The sequence below is a fragment of the Acromyrmex echinatior genome, chromosome 16 (assembly GCF_024713525.1).
Source record: "Acromyrmex echinatior isolate Ae372 chromosome 16, ASM2471352v2, whole genome shotgun sequence".
Lineage (NCBI taxonomy): Eukaryota > Metazoa > Arthropoda > Insecta > Hymenoptera > Formicidae > Acromyrmex > Acromyrmex echinatior.
The window spans coordinates 411,521-429,623 of NC_141867.1; the positions used below are offsets into that span (position 1 = coordinate 411,521).

The window sequence follows — 18,103 nt, forward strand, 5'->3', positions numbered from 1 at the left end:
TGTACGACCTCTCGAAGTAACCTTGAAATCTCGATGCGAGGGAGGAGAGGGAAGTTTAAGAGACGAATGAACGGCGAAACGAGGAGGAAGTGAGGTCACGAGGAGAAGAAAGATGATGGACGCCATCTCCGCGTGGCGTAACCGCGTCAAGTCGCGTGGCTTCTCGGAATGTTAGGACGTCCACGTGGTCGACCTGTATAAAGGGCCTTGCTCAGAAGGATCCTATGGACGATGACCAAGAGAAGAAGAACGATGACGCGGAAGAAGCAAGAAATGTGAGAGTGACATAATAAGGGAAAACGAGAGAGCGAAAGAGAGAAGACCTAACGGCAGGAACCCTCGCGCGCCGGGGCCTCTCTGTTCTTTAATCAAGCCGGGGGTGGCACGATTAGGCGGGGTCTGCGTGGTTGCCGGCGGCGTGAGAGTGGCACCGCGATGGAGTAACGGGGAGGCAGAGGGGATAGAAGGAGGAGGAGGACTGGGGGACAGAGGCAGGTTGCACCGGGGGGAAGGGGAGGGTGTCAGTGGCGGCTGGAACGCGTTGCGTGGGTGGAGAATCGGAGGGTGAGATGGCAGATCAGGCTGGATGGATTGAGAGAGTGACAAGGAAAGCAAGAGAAAAGGGGGGAGAGAGAGAGAGAGAGAGAAAGAGCGACAAGAGTGGGAAGAGAGAAAAATTCACAGAGAAAAAGAGAGAGAGAGACGACGCATAGAGAATAAGAGAGAACTGAGAGGAAGGAGGATGGCGCGGTCAGGGAAAGGGGTTGTGTGGAGAGGGCTGAAACGTGGCGGAGGCAAAAACGCCTGCAGGAAGAATGGGGAGGCCTCCGACGCGGCTGTCGCGGCCCCAGGGCCGTATCGACCACCCCCAACCCCCGATACGCACACTCACACACCCTCTCTCTCTCTCTCTCGTTTCTCTCGGTGCTCACAACGGCATCGACACCAATGACTTCCAAGCGTTTCCACACGCGCACACGCGTCCGCCTGTCCCTTTCTCTCACCCTCTCTCTCTCTCTCTCTCTCTCGTACCTTCGCTCGCTCGCGTTCGCCGGCTCGTTACGGCCGGGCGTGCACGGCCGCCCGAAACGTCCGCGGATCTTCGATCTCGGCGGCTCGGGAGTTTGATGGCGCTGGTCGGGTCGTGGGGCATGCGATAATCGAGCGTCTCCGTCGAGACGAATGAGAAAGCGAGCGGACGACTACCCCCAACGAGAACGACGACAATGGCAATGACAGCGGTGCGACTTTTAGCAATGAGGATCACGCCTCAGTTCTCGGATCCGGAATATACGCATAAAGCGTCAAATACAACAATAACTTATTTCATAAACTATATTACGTACTATATTAGAAATTGGAATTCTTGAATCTTTTTAAGACGTTCATTTTTTCAGTCTTGGAAATTAAAGACGCAGTGGATTTTTAATTTCAATACTGCATAGTGCATACACACAGCATGCTAAATAAAATTAAATAAAATTATGTCTAGAGAGAGTGCAAAAATGCAATAGTATTACTTTCAATCTCTTGCGATTTCTCGATGCTGTATATAGAAAAAAATATTAAATCTTAATACATATATCTTTAAATAATACTAAGTAAATGTTTTTACTCAATAAAAAAAGAAACGATAGTTCAATCACAAATTAATGGTTTTTGTATCAAACAAATATACAAGTATGTTTAAATTTAGTTAATACTTGAAATCATTCAAATAAACATTTACTTTTTTTTCAGTGTAATGCAGTTAACCATTAACTTATAAAGTTTGATATTAATTTAGATAAATTACTAAGATTCAAAGATTCTAATTTAATGGCGACATATCTTTATCTTAATATCATATAATTACATTAGAAGAATCATATAATTTCAATAATTCGTATTTTCACATTTTCCCAATCGTGAAAGTGATAAAGTCAGCTGTTGAATAAAGTCGGTTGTAGAAAAGGTCTCCATCACTATCCTTCCAATGCTACAACCGCTTTCACCATATAATTGAAGGACACTCGATAACAATGCATGACGCGTTATAATTTCGGTACACATTGTCTGTTTTAACAGCATTCGTTCTCTGTTGGTTAATAGATCGGATCGAGTGATTTGCAATTGGGGCAAAATTGTCAAGGATCCAATTTTATCACGTCGCAACTGCAATGGATTCCTAATAATAAGAATGTCGTGTCACTCTACTTGTTACGTTGTATACAGTAGTTTAACGTAATATATCGCAATTATATGGACATTTTATTGGTAAAATGTCCATATGTAAACATTTGCATTGCATACTAAACGTTGAGATGCCATCATCTTCAAATTTTTATACTCATTCTTAATAGTGTGTAACACGTGTGTGTGTAATATGTAATGTCTTTAACACTAGAGTTAAAATTTATAAGCAACGAGAAATTAAAACGAAGTGCATAACAGTAATATAGTGATAAAAAAAAAAAGAAGAGAGAAAAACTGTTTGTTACATGAATTTATCTGCAACTCTGTGATCAACAATTTAAAAATACTTTGATGATTGCTGTTCGAAATTCGAAACTTGATAAATTAATCAAATTTATTTTATTTATGAATAAAAAATTAGTTCCGAATTATTACGTATACATCACATTAACTATAATTAAAAATTACACAATTATTATACAGAAACTAAAAATAGAGGCGATAGATAGATAATTGCAAACATCTTTTACAATCAACTTTATTAAATTTTATTTTATGTTATGATGAATAATGTATATTCAATTGCGATTAAACAGTTGTTGTTTTTTTTTTTAAATTGGCTTGTACATGAATTAATAATGCGCTCAATTATATTAGGAAACTGATAGATGTTCCGCAATTGTAAACGCAACAAAGAGCGGATCTATGTCCTCACGAGACAGGTACGTTACACGATAAATCAAATTCGGCGGGGGCCACGAACGTACAACGAGGGGTCTCGTCCGTTGCAATGAAATTACCGTGCAATGAGCCGCATCTCCGTGTATCCGAACGAAATGACGTTCGATTCTCGGTGGAATTCCCTCGGTGGAATTTCGCTCGCGTTGTCGTTGCTCGAGTTCGACAGCAAAGGATGCGGAGAGGGATGGAGAGCGATACAGTCGGAGAGAAAGAGTGAGATGAGGGTAGGGGAGGGAGGGGGGGGGAGGAGAGGATGGTGTATAGGTTTCGGATTGCGCTCGTGGAAAATGGCGTTTCGTAGTTCAATTAAATAAATAAAGGGCAGAAAAACCTTTGCTGACACGCGGTGCTTTAACGGCGACGGCACTTGGAGAACCACGGACGAAGGGTTGCATGCGCGGGACGTATTGGGGGAACGAAAGGGGGTTCGATGCGGGGGTTAGGCGGCGGTGGCGGCGGCGACGGGTGGTTGGTTGGTTGGTTGGTTGGTCGGTTCGGAGGTGGATGCATAGGGGTGGTGCCATCGGTTCGGAGGCAAGAGGGACATCGCCACACCGACAGAATCCGACCTCACCAATCAATACTTAGGGTTCAAGGGCATCGGCCGACCAATTATCCCGGACTAATTGATGCGAGACAGTGGCGAAAAAAAGCCCGATTCTCTTTTCACTTCTCCGGTAGCTCCGCTCCGTTCCGCTTCCGGTTTTGGCTCGCTTATTTGCTTTGCTTTCGGATCACGTAGATCGTGATCGATACGCGAATTTCTGAATTTGTAGAAAAAATAATGTTCGAAATAAATGATGTATAACTAGAGTATCCAACCTGGCCAAGTTTCATTAGATGCTCCTTTATGAGAAAAAGACAAATTGCTAGCTTCAATTGTGTCTTGAGAAGACAGTTTGCTTATATTTGTTTGCGATGTAATTCAAGTTTTTAAAGTTATTACAACTTGCATTATCATACTGTGAATTGCCAAGTTAAGTTTTACTCTGTGGTTTTCTTCTAGAAAAAAAAAAAAACTTCTGAAAAGCGTACTTATAAAAGTACAGACGTAAAAAAGTACCTGCTCGTACTTTCAAATAAAGAACATCTAATTCTGTAACATTACAGCGGTGTTGATGCAGTATCGCATATGAAACAAACATGAAGTTGCGAGACTTTCACAAAAATTGTAAGTAAGGATCATCGGTAAATTCTTTCTCCAGAGTCTAGTGCGTTAAATGTTTCCTAAAACTGGCAGTATATCTTCTAGCTAAAAGTCTATCTTCACCAAGATCATTTTTCGTTCGAGGAGTCGCGTTTGCTCCGGCATGCGTGTCTTTGCGTTAATAAATTTGCTTGTCGGTTAAACCGATTTGCTCATTCGTTTTCGAGTTGATAAATAATTTAGGAAAGCGTCAGAGAGCGTCGAAGGAGATATATGAAAAGTTCCTATCGAGTCTGAGAAATCCATCGGCTGAATGGGAAAGACTTTTCTGCGTTCGACTCGCGAATGAAACGAGCGGCTTTTCTGTATGAAAAGAAATAAGGGAGCGATTGAAGCGCACGAGGTCCAACAGGTGCAAATCCGCAAAAAAGCTCGACCTTCGTGGAAAGGTTTCACGGAAATGGAAAGAAGAACGCGGTAGGAGAGGAAAGGGCAACGGGAAGGGAGGGGTTGTTCGCCAAGAGAGAGCGTACTGAGGGAAAGTACGGCTTTATATATATATATATATAGAGAGAGAAGAAAGAAAAGAAGAAAAAGAAGAGAGAGTGAGGGAGGGGGAGGGGGAGAGCGCGTGGAAGAGAAAGAAGGAAAACGAGACATGAGGCAAAAGCACGTCGGTGAGAAGAGGAGGCGCAAGAGGGATCCCCCGAAGACGGTCGTAGGGTCGTCTCCACTATTACGAATACGGCGCCATAACGGAATTGATAATGTAACGGGCGTCACGAGTATAACATTCTCTCTCTTTCTCTTTCTCTTTCTCTTTCTCTTCTGCGTTGCTGCATAACCTCCTTTCTGAATGGAAGCGCGACCCTGGCCGCACCACGTGCTCGCCTTCGAGTAAACGTAAGAATACGACCAGCAGGTGTCTTTTCGCAGTCTTTCGCGAAGGTGCATTCGAGGGGAATGAGGATCGCATGGTATATCTATATGGCATCCAAGCATCAATATTTTGTTATCCATTGATAACAATGTTATACACTTTCGATTAACATTATTGATGTTCAGCTGATATCTCGAAATTTCTGGCATGATGTACATAACGACGCTTAGCTGACAAAGTAAAGTAATAAATAGCGAAAATATATTGGTGTTTTTTTATTGTCAATATCTTCTTGTCATACTTTATCACTGCAGATACTAGAAAGAAAGAAATATTTCGAGATATCTCGAAGTAGTGTGGTGCGTATAGTGTAAAAAGTACGACATATATTAAAATAATCGTACTTATTAGATATTGAAGTATACATCTTATTGTTTCTTATTAATTGTCACGAGAATACTTGTACAAACATTCCCAAGCGCTAAAATGATAGATTTTGACTTTTACTGATTTTGAAATTTTTTCTATGTGATAACATCAATTACGATAATAACGCCCATTTTTACCAATATACTTTAATCTCGTTATTCAACTTCATTTTTTCGAATTGATTAAAAATTAAAAAAAAAATGAAGGTTGAACCACGAGATTAAAGTTAATCTAGATTGGTGTCAACATAAATCTGTTACAGAATTAAAATTCCTTTCTCGTAGAATTTTTAATTACGGTTAGGTCCTTAATTTTCTCAATAATTTAGATATGAATGAGGAAAAATTCGACTAGCTGCGATTCGCGCTACGATCAACAGTATAGGCGCAATTGGATATTTACGAATGTGGAGCAGAAGAGTCGGATAATGGAGGAACTGGCTTCGCCGACAGTTTAAAGGCCTCTCCTAAGAACAAGTCACCCTCGATCCGTGTCTCCAAGAAAAGAAGAACGCATCCTGCTTTTACGAGCGTATCTTTTCATGGGACATTCGGCTATAAATGCTCCAAACGTTACAGATCGTACGTAACTAACAAGACAATATTTTCCGTCATATTTTCATTGAATCGCTCGCTTTTCACGTACGTTGAGAAAACGCCAAGTGATAACGCGTTGTTACTGTCGTTTGCGTTTAACTTATCAATTACGTAGTAGAATAATGAATCAATATTTATAATTGCGTTACATAATCTATGTATTTATAATTTTCTACAAAATTTCTTTTAAACTATATATATTATTAATATTACTCCTAATCTGAGAGAACAGTATATACTCTTAATACAATCGCCAACTACTTTGGCGTAACATATAGTTTCAAGTCTTACAGTGTATAATTATATGAAAAAAAAGTGTAATAAAATATATAGAACATATTACACATTTACATAACAATTTTCACAAATTCTCAAGCTTGCAAAGTAAAAAAAATATATATATATTACACACACACACGCGCACAATTGATATCTCTGAGACGTAGAGTGAAAAATTTTGTCGTTAAAATTCTGGAGAAACTGGTTCTAAAAAAAATAATAATATCTTTGTTCGAAGTTGTTTGTTGATATTAGAGAGTTAATATATTATAGTTAACGAGCAATTCGCGAATACGGTGTGTACGCAGCTTAAAGGTGCATCGGTAGCACGTGTCGTCGTTACTTCACGTATCACTTTATGCAACGATGCTATTCCACGAAATATACATCCGTCACAATACCTCGTAACGTAAGAAAACTCGTAACGTTATCGATGTCTCGCGATATAACCTAAGGCGTTTATTGTAAATTCATTAATTTTAGTAATTTTAAAATTTGCCATAAAAATGTTAGCGCGAAAAAGTAGCTTGATTTCGCAGAAATATCAAAGAACAGGAACGACTAGAGAGATTTTTAGTAAATACATTTCTGTTATGTTTTATTTAATTAAACAATATTCTTTGCGTTCGTATTGTATCTCATAAAAATTCGATAAGAGATTTTATTTAGTTAAAGAAATCGTTAAAATATTGCTATACAATTTGCAATAGTTGCAAAATTTATTGCCGCATATGAAAGTGTCCTGTTTATTGTCTCATCAATAATTCTCATATCGACGATTCTTCAACATTTGTCATCCAATGTTCCGTAATATCGTCAATATGCCGGACGTTATAAAATTTTCCGTAATATTGTTTCAATCTCGGAGTATCGAATCGAAGCATGCGAAATCCACTAAATTCATCAATTCACGAAAGACATAAATTGCTGTTGGAATAAAAAACTTGAAATTAATTGGAATTATCGGATTATACAGCTATTTCATTTTTTGATCTTTTCTTATTGGCTAATAAATATCGACAGATTTGAGAGAGTTTCCGAATTTCTGGAGTGAGATTGAAGCTTCTAAAAATCTTGTCTTACTAACTTGTGCTCATATTCTTTGTCTCTTAAACCACGAATATGTACAAGTATACTTGTATATATATACATATATACACCTGTTTTATTATATAGAATATTTACTTCATTAAAAATATAATACAACTGACGACAATTCAAACAAGTCTCACTGCTGATAAATTTGATGAATATCAATCTTAAAAAGGATTGATTCATGTTTCATCTCCTCAGATTATTGCTTCGCTCACGACATAGACAAAGAAGGAGAATTGAACGTTAGCCGATGGTGAAACCGGTCCGACAGCTACACGTCTACCCGTGACTAAAAAATCACGCGTGTCAATTGTGACAGTAGTGTGCAGTTGTGTGATTTTCTTAGTGTTGGTCATGGTAAACGTTTTGGTCTCAGTGTAAACACATTCGCGACTCGTTCGAGGAAAAGCCATCATGGGATACTCGAGTGAGTGGATTCTTTAACGTTCGCCACATACACGGATTTGTTTTCTTCATTAAAATTAAATTGGCCAATTTTTCTTGTTCTTACTAATCTGCCTCAAGTTCGATAGCCTGATCTCTTTGACGGTATTTGCAATTAAATCGTACAAAGTATCACAAAGTACAGCGTTTCCCTTTGTCGAGATGAAATATATTAAAAAATATTTGAGACAAACAAAATGTTGTTTTCCACGTTTATACCATTCATCATTTCAAAAAGTATTTCTAATAATTTAATTAACAGCTTTATAAAATTAAATCAACCTTTTTCCCTATTTTGAAACAATATGAAATTCTCGATCTAATTACAGGTGCTCATAAAATTCTAGTAGCTTATTAAATTTTGTTCGAGATACACACACACACAGACACACTCACACACACATACACTAAAAACCACGAACTTACCAAAGCGCGCAACACAAATGCCTTGACCATCGAAACAGTCTACATAAATTCTATTAAACAATATGTATAGCGATTTATGCGTTGGCGAATCCATTTGCACATATACTATACACATATACTTTTGCATCATGTGTGATCTTCATCAGCGTGTACCAAGGCGTGTCGAGATGCATTTATTAAATTCCTAATTGAACTAGATGTGATTTTCTGATGTCCGTTTCTAATGTACAAACTTTAATCTCGATTCACTTCACTCTTCATGTTTTTCAAATTGTTAGACAAATTAGAAAAAGAATCGAGTGAGTTTGTTGAACCGAGATTAACAGTAAACTGCACATTCAGACAGAAATGGGCATGGGAGGATCGGAATTGAGAACAACGGCGACTTGGAAGAGGTAAAGTGCAACAGCTTCGTCGGCGACGAGAAGGTTCCACGAGCGAAACAAATCCGGATCGCGCCGAGACGGGGCCGGTGTTGGGGAGGCCGACGGCCGCGACCGGCGCATACTTGTGCAACGAGCGTTGTTCGGCACAGAAATATCTCGAAACGGCGCGGCGGGTCCGTCGTTTGGCGTGACGGGCGGACTATGATCGCTCGAGATTCGACACGGCACGGCGCGACGTGACAGAACCCTTGTGTGCCCGCATAAAGTTCCCCCGTTCCGTTCTCTCTTTCTCTCTTTCTCTCTCCCTTGTTGCTTGTTCTCCACCACCCGCCGTCGCCTTCTTCCTCTCGCCGACGATTCACTGAGGGAGCAATGCCCATCGCCCTGTAGCGGCCTGTAACGGCCTGTAGCGGCCGTCGAGCGATATCACGACGCAACGCGCTGTTTCTCGCGAGAGACAACGCTCTGGTCTATCGTATTCGGGCGCGAAGGAAGTTGTATCGTTTATCACTCACCTGGCTGCGGCGCTCCGTGGGCGAAGGGTCCCTCGTCGAGACAGAAGAAGAGGAGGAGGCGGAGGAGGTGGCGAAAGAAGAAGAAGAAGAGTAATAGTAGTAGTAGTAGTAGTAGTAGTAGTAGTGGTAGTAGTAGTAGTAGTAGTAGTGGTAGGAGGAGGAGGAGGAGGAGGAGGAGGAGGAGGTGGAGGTGGAGGAAGTGACGGCTGGGAAGCAGACAGAGGACGAGGAAAAGGAAGAGCGGAGGAAGAAGAAGAAGAAGAAGAAGAAGAAAAGACGGCGGCGACGACGAGCGAGAGGGAGGACGACGCGGAGGTGGAGGCAGAAGTCGCCGGGAAGTCACTGCGAGAAAACGTGTCGCGGTGATCGTCGCCGTGGTCGCCAACGTGATCGTCCTCGTCGTTATCGCCGTCGTCGTCGTCGTCGTCGACCTCGTCGTCGTCGTCGTCGTCGTCGTCGTTGTCGTCGTCGTGGTCGTCGTGGTCGTCGTCGTCGTCGTTGTGGACGACGACGCAGCCGCGAGAAAGCCGAAAATACGCGCGTACGAGGAGATTACGAGCGCACAGAACGAGAGGATAATTCCTGGCAGGGCCCGATCTCCTACGCGGCGAAGCCCAACGAAAGTGAAATGGCATTCGGCGCTCCGTGCTGAGGACGCACGGCATTCGGAGGAGATGAGGAGGACGCGGCGAGCAGGAGGAAGCGGCGGAGGAGGAAGAGGTGGAGGAGGAGGACGACGAGGAAGAGGAGAAGGAGGAGGAGGAGGAGGAGGAGGAGGAGGCGGAGGAGGTAGAGGAGAACGCCGCGAAATTCGCCGTCGGGAACAAGGACGGATTCAGCGCGCGCTCGAGGAAGCGGCTCGCGGGGGATGCGTGCTCGACGAAGGACAGAGAGCGAGTGAACCGATGACTTGCGCACGGCATCAGGCCAGAGAGAGACCAAATGTACCTGACCAAGCCGTGCTGGCGGGGTATCACGGGATATATCGGTGGGAAAGAGCGAGAGAACGACGAGGGACAGAGAGGTGGGACAGAGAAAGGGCGACGGGGGCGTGCAGGGGACGGTTGGGGGATGCTGATCAAGTGGAGGGGCTCGACGAGGCACAACCGCGGTCGGTCGGGGGTCGGGGCCAGAGGGGCCAGAGGGGCCAGAGGGGCGACTGGGGGCGAGCCAAGTCTGCGGCATGCTCGACAGAAACGCGGCCGTCTCTTGCGCGGGAGTGACGAGGATGGTCGGCGCGCGCGCGATCCGTGCGCGGAAACGGGCGAGACGGACCGAGAGCAGGACGTAGACCGGAGACACACGGTCGCCTGCCTCTGTGTGGCAGGCTGTGGAAGGCTAGAAAGAGAGGGGTTCGCTACGCGTGAAACGTAGTAGACAGAGACACGGGGCTCCGTCTACACGGCCGTACACGGCTGTACACAGCCGGCCGAGACTGTGCGCGCGTAGCGCGAAGGAGTGGGCACGCAAGCGAGCGAGAGAGAGAGAGAAATTCGGCTGGAGCGCACACAAACCGAGAGAGGGAGAGACTTGATTCGGTGCCGCTCTGACGAAGACGGATGCAGACACCCGTGAGGGTGAAGAGGATAGCTGATGGTAGGGAGGGAGAATGATAGAGAGATGAGGGGCGATTCATCGTAAGCGCAACGGAGACGATGTTAGGCACTTGCGCCGCGCCGGCCGCAACGATGGAGATCGTCGTCGTCGTCGTACGCACGCACGTGGGCGCGAAAGGGGGACGGAGAATTGGCAGTGGCGTATGCGCGACATCGTGTTCCCTGCATCGTCTGCTGTCGCAAGTCGCAAGTGAGCCCAGAGAGTTCCCATAAGGGAATTCGTCCCATTTGCATTAACGGTCAAGGAGACGCGTGCTATCTAATTATGACGGATGGATACGCGCAATTAACCGTGATCGACCAGTCTCGATTGCACATCTTGCTTCTAAGATGGGGGGGGGGGAGAGAGAGAGAGAGAGAGAGAGAGAAAAGAGAGAGACAAATCGTAAAATCGGAATAAACAAGCAACGAATCAAAGGAATAGAGTTAACACGACCAAAAAAAACTCTAGATTTTAGTCTTGAAAGTTCATAGAGAGATCCCAATGCATATCGTGTAATATCCCTTTCCTTTTCCTTTTTCATATCTTCTTGAAACTTATGATGCGAAAAGGTTCGGTGAAAAATGGCACGCAGGTACCATAGAGTTGCGTCACGATCCTGGCGACAGTCCGAACGAGTCCCCGACGAAGGGATGTCGGCGTGTGTGCACCAGCCACGGCGCGGCGCGACGCGACGCGACGGGAAGAGACGTTAAGTCGAGAGGTATGCGGGCGACAGAGAGGATCGATCTATCGGCGGAGCTTCGGCACGGAACGACGACCAGGATAATCTCCTCAAGAGAGCGTGTCGTTGTTTTCGTCGCCACCGCCGCCTGTGCAATCGGTATTCGAGCCGCATCAGCGGTGGTGCCGGCCGGCCTGCCTGCGGAACGTCCGTTACTACTAACACCAAGGCCTTGTAGACCACGCTGGTCTTTCATCGGATATTCGACAACTAACCGCTCGATTTTCTTCATTAACAATCAACACTCCGTTTTTCCTATTATTATTATCATTATTATTATTATTATTATATAAAATTAATACACGAAAAGAACGATTTTGCTAGAGTATCTGAAAATTTATCAACTAGATACAGATCTGAAAGTAATTTCGTTAAACCATCAAAATAATTATGTAGGAATCTCAAGGAATTCTATACAAAGTTTTGACATTTTAGCAACCTGCTTGAACATCCTCCAACTATTTTGATGATCCAACAAAAAAATTATTTCTACATCATATATCTATTTAAATTTTTAGATACTTTAGCAAAATCTTAAACATTTTAAACAATCATATTTAATAACTTTGTTATTAATCTATTATTTTTAAAATTATAGAGCTACTTTTCCGTTCCATTATGTGATTTTTTTCGAATAGATGATCGAGATTTTAAATCGCGATTAAAAGTATTATTAATTCGGAAGCGACATGCTATTTATTTCAGATTATTCGTTATAATGTATTCGAGTGCTTTCTCTTTCGATCCTTCAAGCTCTTCTTCTAGACGAGTCTTTCTTCTCCAGAGCGGCGGCGTGCACGCCGTCGTCAGTCTCTCGTTACAAGGAACAGAGTCGAAATCCTTCCCCTTTCCTCTTTTACCGTGACTTCTCTCCCCCGATCTTCCCCGCGCTTAATTCGCATTCACGCCAGACACGTCGGCGTGTTTCGCGTCTTGGGTCTCGCGCGAATCGCCTTCGACTCGCTTTAATAACATTAATATCGACGGATATTAAAATATATCAGTACATTGAACGGAATAAGTTCGATTTATTTAGTAAAAATATAATTAAACGTTAACTCGCTTCGTATAACAAATATCGATTCTTATTATTCGTTTTATTCGAAAATTAAATTTGCGTATAGATTTGTAAAAAAAAATCCCATCTTTTTGTAGAGCATTAATATTCATTAATGCATATGAAGTAATTATGTATAATATTTAATTGGACTTGACTTTCCATGCATCCAGCCACGCTCGACAGAATCGTGAAAGATGTAAAAAAAATCACATCTTTCATATTTTATCTGTATGGCTAAATAAAATATTGAAACTTTCGATCGTCTTCAATAAACTAATAATTGAATAATATATACACGAAAACAACGTTCTCTCTTTTACTGAAGTATTTGATAATTTTGCTAAATACAATCTGAAAGTGATTTTATTGGAACAACATGTCGGAAATTCAAGCATGATGAGCAATGCTGCAAAAAGTTTTAATATTCTCACAACTTTGAGCGTCCCACGTCATTATTTTGAGTCCAACAAAGTTTTATATATATATGTATAAATATTTTTAGATTTATATCCAACTAAATTTTTAAATACTTAACTGAGCAATACAGAAAGAGGTCAATTTTACTGAAGCTAAAAAAAATTAGTTAAATACAGACCTGAAAATAATTTTGGACCATCAAAATTACATAAGACGCTCAAACCTAGAATAATATTTTTTACAGCATTACTCATTTTTGAGAGTCCTACTTTATTATTTACTTTGATGGTCCAACCAAATAGTTTTCAGATCTGTATCTGGCTAAATAAATGTTTAGCTAGATACTTGGCAAAATTTGTTCTTTCTGAAAAACGTCCAAGAGCTACCCGATTATTACGAATATCTTGAGACGTTTTTAAAATTTAAAACGAGGTTGCCCTCGTTATAATACTCAGAGAAAGCTCGTAGACATAACATAATCTTACGCCATTAACAACCCTCCAACTTACAGTCGGTTCGTTCGAATATATTCGGCCGATTTATTCCCCCTGTGGCCCGTTCGTAAACAAACTTTCTCCGTCGGGGATTTTTCGAGCGTGCTCGCGAAAGTTGCCCCATGAAACGAGGCGCGGGGGAGGGTGGAATTTTTCGCTGCACCGAACGATCGTTTACTTTGACACGTTCGACCCGACGCGACGCGTCGTCGCGTTGGAGAACGCGACGTGTCGCGAATATGCGACATGCACGCACAGCTAACGCGATCGGCGTCGGATTGGCTGCGAGATAAGTTCCGTATTATCATATAATTGTATTTAATCGCGCATAGTTAAATCTTGTGCGATTAAATGCAATCGTACGTAAATCTTACATAATACAGATCATTGCGTTAGTAACAGTTGTTGGAGCTTCAATACGTTTTCTTTGATAAATACGTGAATATACATTTAATGCTTCAACAACCACGACTGCCAAGCAACTCCGATTTATAAACGCTAAATACGATATTAAATCACGATGTTAAATACCCGGAGATGGAAGGAAAAGGTTACCGCGAAATATGTGCCACGGAGAGTACCTCGCTACCTGTGTAATAACGATCGTTAATTTCTAATGCAGTGAGAAGCCTGAAGTCCCCTAGGCAATTTGTGGAACTTGAAAATTTATGCTTCATGGAGGAATATTTTCGTGAGTCGCGAACACGCCTGTATAACATCGTTCCTTTAATCTTCCGTTTAGAATTCCCGCGCAAGTCTTGGGAGCACGTGTAAAAATACACGTTAGAAAGGGATTACGTTAGAGGATTGGAACCTTCCCTTGAAAACACCTCCCAGAAAATCTTGAGGGATTCTCAAACGCACGGGTTGCAGCGGCGCGTCGGCGTCGGCGTCGGCGTCGGCATCGGGGCAGTTATCCAACACTAAATCGCGGTATCACGAGACGCATAAGGTAGCCTGAAGGGTAGGCAGAGGGAGAGGGGAAGGAAGGGAATCGCGTAGTTTAATAATTCGAATCCCCGGAGCGGCCCGGTGGACATACGGGGACGATCGAATTACCCCTTCCGCGCGCCCTTGACGGGCCCTCGGATCATTCCTCCCTCGGGCCGTCCCTGCGTCGCGTCGCGTCGCGTCGCGTCGCGTCGCGTCGGGCCGCGTCGAGCTGACTCGACTCGGCACTAGCAGCGATCGAGTGGCAGAGAGACGGCTGCGGCGTGAGAGGGCACGGATTCGGCAGAGTGGCGAGCAAGAGGAAGGACCGAGGGAGACATGGCGAACGAACGAACGAACGAACGAACGAGCGAGATGCGATCGTACTGTGGGTCCAGGGAGGACATGCGGAGGATGGTGGGTGGAAGAGTGAAGCAGCAGCAGCAGCGGCGGCGGCGGCGACGGCGGCAGCAGCAGCGGCAGCAGCAGCGGCGGCGGCGGCAGGAAGAGGAGGAAAGAGAGGGGTAGAGAAGACGTGGAATCGTGGGCTGTTGCAGAGCTTGCGCGGACAAAGGGAATCTGCGGCTCCAGCCGCTCGCTCGCTCGCTCGCTCGCTCGCATGGCTCCCGCCTTCTCCTCCCGCCCTCACTACGCACACATGCGTGCGACGACGGCGCGCACGCATAAACGTGCATACGAACATGGGCCGCGCGGCGCGGCGTGCAATTCTACGCGCACGCATGCATGCCGCGCGCTGCAGAAACCGCGGGTACAGTCAGTCGAGGAAGCGCCAAACCGTTACTTTTCATTCCTTCTCCTCGTCTGTTTTTCCGCTTCTCTTTCTCGCGTTTGCTTCTTCTACCTTTCTTCTAGTTCTTCAACGTGGGGAGGGGGATAAGGGAGATAAGGAGGCTACTACGGTCATAAAGTCATTCCGCGACCTACAGAGCGTCCGCGCCATCCTGATACCCTCGTGGCGAGCGAAATTATCAGTCGCATGTATACATATACCTATGTATATACGACGAAGAGAGTAAAATGAGAAAGGGAAAGCTCGAAACGTCCTCATGCAGCTTTAAGACGAGCGAAATAAATGGACTCATTGTAGGACGTGCCGCCGCGGTTATATTAGGATCGTTTTTTCATCTTTGTACTTTCACCGCTTTCTCGCTCTTCTCTTTCCTCCATCCTCGTGTACCTATATATTTCAGCAGCTAAAAACAATTGTACGATACGTGACTCGATAAGTTTTGTTTATTCTCGCGTGCAAATGTATCGCATGAGAAAGGATCGTATCGCATATACAAGAGGATTAAATATCGTATGATTAAAGGGGAAGAAGGTGCCGTTCTGCGTTTCTGCGACATCGTCGATGACAACGCGTTCGCCAACGGGACCCTTTTTCATAGCCGAGATTTAAGCAGAGCTCAACCTCTCCTCCTCAACCTCTCACCCTTTCTCTCGTCCCTTTCCTCTCTAGACGCGGCGTGGCGAGTGGCGACTGGCGACTGGCGACTGGACCAACGACGAGACGCAGACACCCGGTACAGTCGCGTGAGTAAGCTGGACCCGCGTGATTTCTCTCCCTCGTGTCTTTTATCTTTCCGCCCTCCCCTCTTTTTTCCTCTCTCTCCTTTTTCGGTTTCGTCGCCCCGTCTCACGCGGGTAACCTGCCCGGTCTACAGCCTACAGCCGGAGGTACTTTGGGCCAAGCGCCGCGTTCCACCATCCGATCGATGTCGCTCGCTACGAAAACGTTCTGCGGCAGCGGTCGCAGAATGCTCGTGGCGCCGATTAACAGCAGCAGCAGCAGCAGCAGCAGCAGCAGCAGCAGACGGCGGTTCCGAAAAAGGCGGCTCTGCGAAACGACCGACTGCGACCGTTCCCTCGGATATATTCGCGGCCGAGCGGCTGCGTGCCGCGAGAAACGCACGCTGCATCGCGGATGCACATTGCACGAGGACGCTTAAATTTAACTAAGGGCACTCACTCGACACTTTTACTCGTTCGCTATGGAATTTCGTAGGAAACGACGCTACTATATTTACTTTGTCGTCTTTTCTCCGCGTAAAATATTTAGAATTAACTGCATGGAGCTTCTTCCGACGAGACGATGAATGTTAATGCGAGTAATTGTTTTATATGTAATGTGCAGTATCAACTGGGGCACAATGTGTGTGTGTGTGTGTGTGTGTGTGTGTGTGTGTGTGTGTGTGTGCGTGTACTTTTAAAAACGGGAAAAATATCAATATTTAAAAGTATGAAACTAAACAATTGATATAGTTGGTTTTTTTAATATTAATGAGCTGATACCAGTATTATTTAATTGGCATCTTTTACAAAGCAGTGAGATAAAAAGTACAGAATTCTATTTCATGATTTCATGTCTTGATTTATACTCATGTTTTATTTATTTTTCAATGTACACTGAAAACAAATATGAAATTTTAATAAATATTTGTTTGAGTTCTAAGTAAATATTTACTAAATGTAAACATATTTATTTGATCAAAATTCATTAATTTGATTTAACTATCATTATTATTTTTTTAAATAAATATTTATTTATTCTAAATAAATGTTTGCTTTAAAGTATTCGAAGAAATTATACAAGTATTAAAATTTGGTAAATTTTTTTTCAGTGTAAACGCAAAGATATTCAATTTAATAAAATATTTTCAACTGATTATGCTAATTGTTCTCTTTAATTTCATTAATATAATAAAAATTATAAAACAATTAAAATTAGTTGAGATAATTAGTCAGCTAAATGGATTTTATAAAAACTAATCATACAGAGACACGCGCACTTTTTTAATATTGTTATTTGCTGAAATTGCTTGTACTACAATTAAACTTAATCAAAGAATCGTTCAAGAGACTTACAATTTGTTCCCTTAAAAGACGTATAATTGACAAAATGGCAGAACAAACACTAAGATTTAATGAATTTCACGAGCTGACTTCTGTATTCGCTATTCGTAATGTAGATGTGCACAAAAATTGTGTTAATAATATCGGGCAGCTCAGAATGTAAACGAAAATGAGGAAAAACAGGGTAACGTGACGCTCGGCGATCGTCGAAGAGCATCGTGCGGATATCAAGTTAACGTTACGATTATTGATTAAATCCGGCGGAGTTAAAACATATAGCTACACCGTCTCGCAGTAGTCGCGTTGCTACCCCTTGTATCGATTATCTCTCACATAGCAGGTCCCGCCAATATCTGCGACACATCGGTGAATTTCGGGGGTTAAACCGCGCTACACAGTTTCGACTCGATAAATCTCTTCGTAGCCCTTCCTCTCTTCCCTGTCACTCTACCGCCGTCACATCCCTCTCGCTCGTTATTGCATTCTTCCGATTCATATGTCTATTATCTTCTCAACGTAAATAAAGTCGACCGATAAAGTGTGTAAGAATCAAAAAATCGAATCGGTTAATACCGATTTCTCACGAGATGATACGAAATGGTACGTTCAGTGGACAACAGATATAAGATCACTTTAGGGTCTGCAGCACATCTGGGAAACTATATTGAATATACCGAATTAAAGTAAATCTCTTTGAGTAAGAACAATGACGTTCCCTCTTTCCCCTTGCTCTTCGTCCCGGGCTCGTTGCGAGAGTTTCTTTCCAACGATCGTGGAAAGGATCGAGGAAAGGACGCCAATCGAGAACGAGGTCGCGTTGAACAGTAGTACCGATCTACCGATTTTGCGACGTCCTTTCCTCGATCAATGATCA

At 43.4% G+C, this 18,103-nt stretch overlaps 1 protein-coding gene across 2 annotated transcripts in view; it reads right to left on the minus strand.

Annotated features, from left to right (window-relative positions):
- The window catches only part of Psq (pipsqueak), a 64,756-nt gene that overhangs the window by 8,597 nt on the left and 38,056 nt on the right, over nucleotides 1–18,103 (minus strand). The window contains exon 1 of one of the 2 annotated variants that reach the window (XM_011054508.2): nucleotides 8,213–9,088. The exons of the other annotated variant lie outside the window; for it this stretch is intronic. Within the exon in view, the coding sequence (XP_011052810.1) occupies nucleotides 8,213–8,242 (30 nt within the window). The 5' untranslated portion in view covers nucleotides 8,243–9,088. Of the gene's footprint in view, nucleotides 1–8,212; nucleotides 9,089–18,103 lie in introns of those variants that run through there. 2 annotated transcript variants of the gene reach the window in all.